This window comes from Arachis ipaensis, chromosome B10, assembly GCF_000816755.2.
Source record: "Arachis ipaensis cultivar K30076 chromosome B10, Araip1.1, whole genome shotgun sequence".
NCBI lineage: Eukaryota > Viridiplantae > Streptophyta > Magnoliopsida > Fabales > Fabaceae > Arachis > Arachis ipaensis.
The window spans coordinates 22,981,184-22,988,521 of NC_029794.2; the positions used below are offsets into that span (position 1 = coordinate 22,981,184).

The 7,338-nt window shown below is 33.4% G+C and overlaps 1 protein-coding gene and 2 long non-coding RNA genes across 3 annotated transcripts; all 3 read left to right on the forward strand.

Annotated features, from left to right (window-relative positions):
* LOC107620414 (V-type proton ATPase subunit a3-like) lies at nucleotides 2,301-3,931 on the forward strand. The gene is made up of 5 exons (XM_021114502.1): nucleotides 2,301-2,363; nucleotides 2,823-2,930; nucleotides 3,121-3,231; nucleotides 3,324-3,497; nucleotides 3,749-3,931. Exons 1-5 carry the CDS (start codon nucleotides 2,301-2,303, stop codon nucleotides 3,929-3,931), a joined length of 639 nt encoding a protein of 212 aa, XP_020970161.1.
* Nucleotides 3,946-5,058, forward strand: LOC110262454. Its single transcript, XR_002355571.1, has 3 exons — nucleotides 3,946-4,117; nucleotides 4,288-4,600; nucleotides 4,788-5,058. It is a non-coding gene; the product is annotated as an uncharacterized LOC110262454 (long non-coding RNA).
* LOC110267689 lies at nucleotides 5,144-5,831 on the forward strand. The gene is made up of 5 exons (XR_002355570.1): nucleotides 5,144-5,166; nucleotides 5,276-5,329; nucleotides 5,459-5,498; nucleotides 5,596-5,636; nucleotides 5,798-5,831. It is a non-coding gene; the product is annotated as an uncharacterized LOC110267689 (long non-coding RNA).

Sequence of the window (7,338 nt, forward strand, 5' to 3'; positions counted from 1 at the left end):
TTCAAATGCTGACAAAAAAAATTATTAATAAAATTATTTTTAAACAATTTAAAAATATGATAAAAAATTAATAAATATTATATTTTTTATAAATAATAAAAAATTATATTTAATAAATAATTTATTCATTTAATCTAAATTATTATTATTTTGTCGATTTTTAGCAAATCAATGGTAGTTCGATTCTAATGGTCTGAGAGCGAAACTTATTCCTCTTTTGCAGGTACTAATTTTCTATAAGTGCATCAAAGTCTCTCGAATTAGACGAGTATTAGAGTAAAGAGTAAATCAAAATTTGTAAAAGAATAAAAAAAGTGAAAAATAAAGCATTTGAAAAGTAAATTAGCTAAAATCGAAAAAAGGTTGCGGTAAAATTTAAAGAAAGCAATAAAGGTGCCTTCGACTAAGTCAAAGGACTTTGGACATGAAAATTAAAGATACTGAAATTTAAATTAAATTCGAAAATTAAACATTGCTTGAAACATAAATTTGCTTGAAGAATAAAGTTTACAGGGAATTTAAATAGAAAATAAAGACATGTGGAAGGAACCCTACAGAAAATTGACTCGAGGCAGACTCAGAAAGTCCTTGAGATATGAGTGTGCGTAAGTAATTTCTGAAGCAAAGTTCCAACTTTATTCCCTAAAACTTTCTAATATTTATAGTTTACTTCTGTAACCGATTATTAATTACAAGGTGTTGTCTTGTATGCGCACTCTCAAGTAATTGTTCCCGCGCTTTTGCTAATAAACGTTACCCATAAATTCCTCACATACTGAAAGTCCTCAACTTCTCCACTCATGTAACCGTTCGATTCACTATTCGAGCAACTATTCGATTTCTCATTCGAATACTTGTTTGACTAGTCCCGCTCGATTTAATAAGGTGTCCAAAATCGAGTTTGTGTCGAGTAACTTCTAACTAATGCCTGCACGTCACTACAAGATTTATATATATTTGTGGGTGTTTTTTAAAGGGGGTTTTTAAAAACCTCCACAATATATTTTATTTGTGACATTTTAATAAACTCCCACAGATTAAAAATGAAACTCCACCGTTATAATTATCAAGTAATTAAAACTCTTTCAATATCCATGAGAACACTCGAACAGAGAACTAAAGAGTCAGAGCTCATCGAAACCCTAAGCTTGTGATAGACATCTCCGCCGCTGCCTCCGCCGCCGCCTCCGCCGCCATGGCCGCCGCTAGAGTTCATCTCCTTTCTGCTTCTGCCATAAAGCCATTGAGATCGAGTCAAGGCATCTCTTTCACCTACGCGTTTCCAAATCTAATCGCGACGCCCAAGCCTTTGAGATCGAGAGAAAGTACCTCTTCGGTCAACTCTCCTCCACCAATGACGCTTATGTTCTCCATCGGCATTCTATCCCTTGTGTACGCTCTTCTTTCCACTCGTTCTCAGTTTCTGGTTCTCCTTCTCTTTTTCCTTTTTATTCGTTTTTGTTGTTTTTCATCCACAAATTCTGAATGCTTTGCTATGTGATATAACATCGTTTCAAATTATAAAGCATTCCAAGTGTTTGATGAATTGTTTATTCTCTTAATTGAAATTCTGATAAATTAATTTGCTAATTTTTGAATTTTGATTTCGTGATACTCTTTTATTTTGATACTAATATTTCGTGATACTGATAAATTGAGATTCAAGTGTGTTCCCTACAGCATTGGGTGTGAATCCAATGATCACTATTCAGGCTATAGCTTATTGCACAGCACAATCTGTTCTTGAAGTTCTTAGAAGGAAAAGGTGTTGATGAATTATATAAAAAAAAAAACTTTTCTCTGCTTCTATATCTCCAGTGGTCTAGAATGAAAATCTTTATTCAAATAACACACGTTGAGAAAAAGAAAATTGTAATAACTTTTAAGAGAGTTGTTCAATCATTCTGAGTGTTTAGTGTATTAGTGTTTATTTTGTCATAACATCTTTTAGTTAAAACTTTTGAGCCTTTAATAGTCAGCTTAAGTTAGTAAAAAGTAGATTTAGACAACCTTCATGTCCTTACATAACACTGAATATTTTTTCTAATCTTATATATTTCAATGGTACATATATACAGTGAGGGAAACTTGACATCTATATCAAATTGAAATTTAAGATGACAGTGATATATTTTTGGACCAGGTTTAGTAAAAATTTGAGAAGACCATAGCAGATTATCTTTGAAGCTCAAAAATACATTTTCAGTATCAATGAACAAGGCAGCCACATGAGTTTAGAATTCAGATCTGATTAATAACATAATTAATAAATTGATTTTATTTAGAAACAACTATGTTGCATGGTGTTTGTTAAATCTCAAATTGGCTCGAGCGCCGCCTCCATATTCTCGTCTTCAAGTCTGGTATAGCCAAGTCCATCCACCAGCACTACATTAGGTCTTTTTACATCTTTCAACATTTTCCCTCAATTTAGGTTTTTTAAATTTCTAATTATCTATCACTCATGTCTCTTTGTTTTTTTGTGCTTCCTGTAAAGTTTAGAATCTAACTTCCTAAACATTCAAGTAGCTCAAAATTAAAGCCACAGAGGAGGTTGATTGAGCTGGAGGCTTTGGAGAAAGTCATCCATGAAAGAATAGGTTTGTTGTCTGTCATATAGCTCAAAATCTTACATATGTCAATTTCTAAGGTAATTGTCTTGCAAATAAGTATCTGCATAAATTTGCTGCTACTGACTGTGTAACCTTGTTGTATTGATCGATCATTTGGAGGTTGTTATGTGCTCTGAAACTTTTTCCACTCACTTTAATTTTCTGTTTAAGAAATGTATTCCATGTAATGAAACTTCTCTTCAAGGCTAGGTTAAACTTAAAGAACTTGAAGCTGATCTGCTTGAGAATAAGGCAAATAATGAGAAGTTACAACACACCTACAACGAGCTGGTAGAATATAAGCTTGTTTTGGAGAAGGTAAGGGTTGCTAAGTACAACAATAATAGCTACAAATTGCCATCACCAAATTTGATAGGTTCTTCTGTTTTTGAATTATATGCATATTGTAAGTATAGATGGAAACATTATGCTTAGGCTCTTTTTTATCCTAGGTTGAATAAGGCTACTGATAGCAAAAGCAGGACTGTATTTTTGTTTATCATTTCAGGTTGGTGAATTTTTCTCTTCAGCTCAAAACAGTGCTGTAGCTCAGCAGAGGGAGCATGATGTCCAAACAACTGTTAAAGGGTCGATTGACAGCCCATTATTACTAGAACAAGTATCCTATATACCTTTACATATTCAGATTATTACTTTCGTGTTCTGTTCTAATTCTCTTGCTGGTGACACTTGAAAAATTATGTTCTGTAGGAGACAACAGCGTTTTCGGCTAAGCAGGTTAAGCTGGGTTTTATCAGTGGTCTTGTTCCGAGAGAAAAATCAATTTCTTTTGAAAGAATCTTGTTTCGTGCTACAAGGGGGAATGTATTTATGAAGCAAGCCGTGATTGATAAACCTGTGCTCGATCCAATATCAGGAGAGAAGGTTATTCTAAAATATTAAGTTTAAATCTATAGTCTCCTGTAGAAGTTCAAATATATAGTTTGCACGCAAGAGCATTATTACACGTCTTCCTTTTATCCTTTACCACTATAATGCTCAAGATTTTGGTATATTTCTATCTGATATTATCTTTTCCTTCTTCTGATTTGGGCAATTCATTCTTATATTGTCATTGGTTCTTTCTACTTTCTTAATCGGAGTTAGATAATAAAATCTTGACTGTAATCTTACAGGTTGATAAAAATGTATTTGTTGTATTTTATTTTGGGGAGAGAGTTAAAAGTAAAATTCTGAAAATATGTGATGCTTTTGGAGCAAATCGCTATCCTTTCTCAGATGACTTGGGGAAACAATTTCATATGATAAGAGAGGTACATTACTTATTGCCAAGTTGCGTATTTGTTAGAGAAAATTGACTTATGAAATTCGTTCATGCTCTTCATAGCCTGACAGTGGATAAGCCACTTATAATAATTATTGTACATTACAAACTTGTCAGGTGTCAGGAAAACTTTCAGAGTTGAAGACTACCATCGATGTAGGATTGCTTCATTGGAACACCTTAGTCTATTGGACATCAGTATGAGCAGTGGAGCCTTCTGGTTTGCTAACAGCTTTGTTTTAGTATTTCCGATGATATTATCTCTGCTGAAAAAGACACATAAACTAGTATTTTTTCTGCTTTCAGTTTTGCTGCGAAGTACCAAGCTTCTGCGTTTAATTAATTTTCATTCCGACGCTGATATTTCCTTTATTATGTTTTAATTGATAGTTGAGGAGGGAAAAAGCCATTTATCACACCCTAAATATGCTTAGCTTTAATGTGACGAGAAAATGTCTCCTTGCAGAAGGTTGGTGTCCTGTTTTTGCGACAAGTCAGGTTTGCTCTTGAACTAGGAATTTAATTCTGATATAAAGTGCATAAGCTTATATGGATTGCAACTTTACATTTGCTCTTGAACTAGGGATTGTAACTCCTAGGTTGGAGCCATATTTCAGGTTCTCCATACCAAGGAATCACCGTCGACCTATTTTTACACAAACAAATTTACTTCTTCTTTTCAATAAATTGTAGATGCTTATGGGTGAGTTACACAGGGCTTAGCATATCCTTTCCAATGAGCTTTATATTGATCAAACCAGCACTTCTAATAATAACTTTGTATCGATAAATTTTCTGGTCTATTGCTACTACTTTCTTTATTTGCTTATTTGCCTCCTGATGTATTGATAGTCATGGAACTAAAATCACCAGTTGCTAATACCTGACAGAGTTGCCAAGTGCCAGGAGGCAAATCCCGGTGTATACACAATCATCACCTTTCCGTTCCTTTTCGCTATCATGTTTGGTGATTGGGGCCATGGCATATGCATATTGCTGGCTTCTTTGTACCTCGTAATCAGAGAGAAAAAGTATTCGAGTCAGGTACTCAACTCATCGATTTTTGTATTCATGATGATTGCTTCCTCGTCCTCATTTTCCATGCTTGCATTAATTTTTTCTTGTTGATGTCAACGGCAGAAACTTGGAAACATCATGCAAATGGCATTTGGTGAACGCTATGTTATTGTGATGATGGAAATCTTCTCAATCTACACTGGCTTCATATACAATGAATTCTTCTCTACTTTTGAACAAGCACTTGTTGAGGTAAGATAATAATTATATCCTATTTTGGTTTAAATATGTTAGAAGTCTATTATAGATTTATAGTTTATCATGTTAGAAGTCTCATATATATATATATATATATTTTCAGTTTCTGAAGTGTTTCAGGTTGTTTGTGCAGTTTGTGACACTAAGCAGCCGATAAGTATTTTTCTTCCAACTTATTTCTTGGAGATGGACTAGACTGAATTTGATGCATGATTCCAGCTTGGGATTGTTAATATTCTTGCTTTCTCAATGATGCTGAATGTTTTTTTAATCAATCTGCAGATAGGAAAACAACAGTTTCATTGTGATGATTGCGGAATCTGTAGGTGTGGTTCACTTAGCTGTGTTTGAGTAGATCCATCTCTTATGTCACCTGAGTTTATGACATACAAGCTAACTTTTTATGATCTAATTTGGAAACAGGGTTGGTGGTCAAGAGAATTATTTCCACTGCGAGAAGTGTGGTATGCATTCATCATTCAACCAACATTGTGCATTTTTTTCCCTTTTGTTTGTTTTTCCTATGCTTGTCTATACTTTGTTTTTCTTTCTTACTTTGAAAAATAAATTACTGTAAACACTTTAGTAAGGCTATATATGGTGATCAACATTTTATAATCTGCAGGGTCATGCTATTCAGTTACACTGCGTGACAATCATGTGTGTGGAGAACTCCATGGACATGTGCATTACTGGTTCTGTTATTGCAATTATGTAGTTAGATGATATTGAAACATTGAAGTTGTTCTATTTTATTTTTTAATGAAAAATAATAATAGTTATGTAGAACAATATTATATGTAATTATATTTAGAACTATTGACATTAAGAACTTTTATATATAGTTACATTGTCTTAAATTGAGGAATTATTATTTTTTTAGTGTCATTGAGAAATTATTGTGCTATAAAAGATTTAGTTTTTAAATTTTAATATTAAAAAATAAATTTTTTATTTGAGTAGTGTGTAAATGAGATGGAATTAATAAATGTTTTAAAATTAAAAATAAATAAATAATTAAAAGGTTTGTGGAAGTTTAAAAATCCCACAAAATAGGTAATTTTTGTTAAACTAGAAAATCAATTTGTGGGGATTTTAAACTGCCACAAAAGTGTTTTATAACCCCCACAAAAGTCCACTATAAAACCTCCACCAAACACACACAAAACCCCCCACTGAATAGATAGTAGAGGTTTATAAAAACCCCCACAAAAGATCTCGTGGCACCTCAAATTTTGGGGGTTTTAGAAACCCCCCAAAAACCATTCAATGGGGGTTATAAACCTCCACAAATAGAAAAAAAAAACCTCCACAAATAAACAAAATTCTTGTAGTGCGTGTACCTTTTTGACATCTGCTTCCATCCCAATCATTTCTCCAATATTTCGATTTAGCTCATCTTAGTCGAAAAATATTTTCGACTAACAAATTGCCCCCTTGGATTAATATGTTTGTCTTCGAAATCATTTTTTGGAAGATGAAACACTTAATAATTTATGAAAGTTATTAAACTTTGATAAATTATAATATCTTAGCATGAAAAAATAGATTATTATTGAGATGATGTGGTACATCAACTATAGCTTTATTAAATATAGTAATAGAATATAGGGTTCAGTTCAATTAATAAGAGAAGAGAAGCAGCAGCTATAGCAAGAAACGGTAGTACGTAGCAGTAGTAAGTAGGTGATAGGTAGGTAGAGGTAGAGATGGAGGATAGTAGAAGAAGTAGTAGGAGTAGGAGTAGGAGGGGGAAAAAAAGTGATGAAGGGAATTGAAGAAGTAGGAAGACAGAAACAAATAGAGGCAGCAGCAGCAACATAATACAGGCACTACTGCCAACACCTTGTCTATTTCCTTCTTTGAAACGTCCCTTTTCCACCAAAAGATTCATTAACTTCACTTTTCTTTCCACAACCCCATTTACTTGTTAAGCCATCAATTATAGGGTTAAGTATTGAAATCGTCCCTAAGGTAAGTGGCGAAAATCAAATTCGTCCCCGATGTTTTTTTGCTATTAAAATCATCCCGAACGTTCAGAAACACTTTAAAATCATCCTTTCCCAAATTTTTGGACAAAAATACCCTTGACTATTAATAAAAAAAAAAACCCTACCCCCACCCTCACCCATCAGCATCTCTTCGCTTCTCTCTCCCCCCCAACCC

Bases quoted from the DNA above. Each gene is read 5' to 3' on its own strand.
- LOC107620414 (XM_021114502.1), top strand. From the start codon at position 2,301: ATGGTGTTTGTTAAATCTCAAATTGGCTCGAGCGCCGCCTCCATATTC. The intron at 2,931-3,120 runs GTAAGGGTTGCT...TTATCATTTCAG, and splicing joins ATAAGCTTGTTTTGGAGAAG to GTTGGTGAATTTTTCTCTTC. The intron at 3,232-3,323 runs GTATCCTATATA...TATGTTCTGTAG, and splicing joins GCCCATTATTACTAGAACAA to GAGACAACAGCGTTTTCGGC.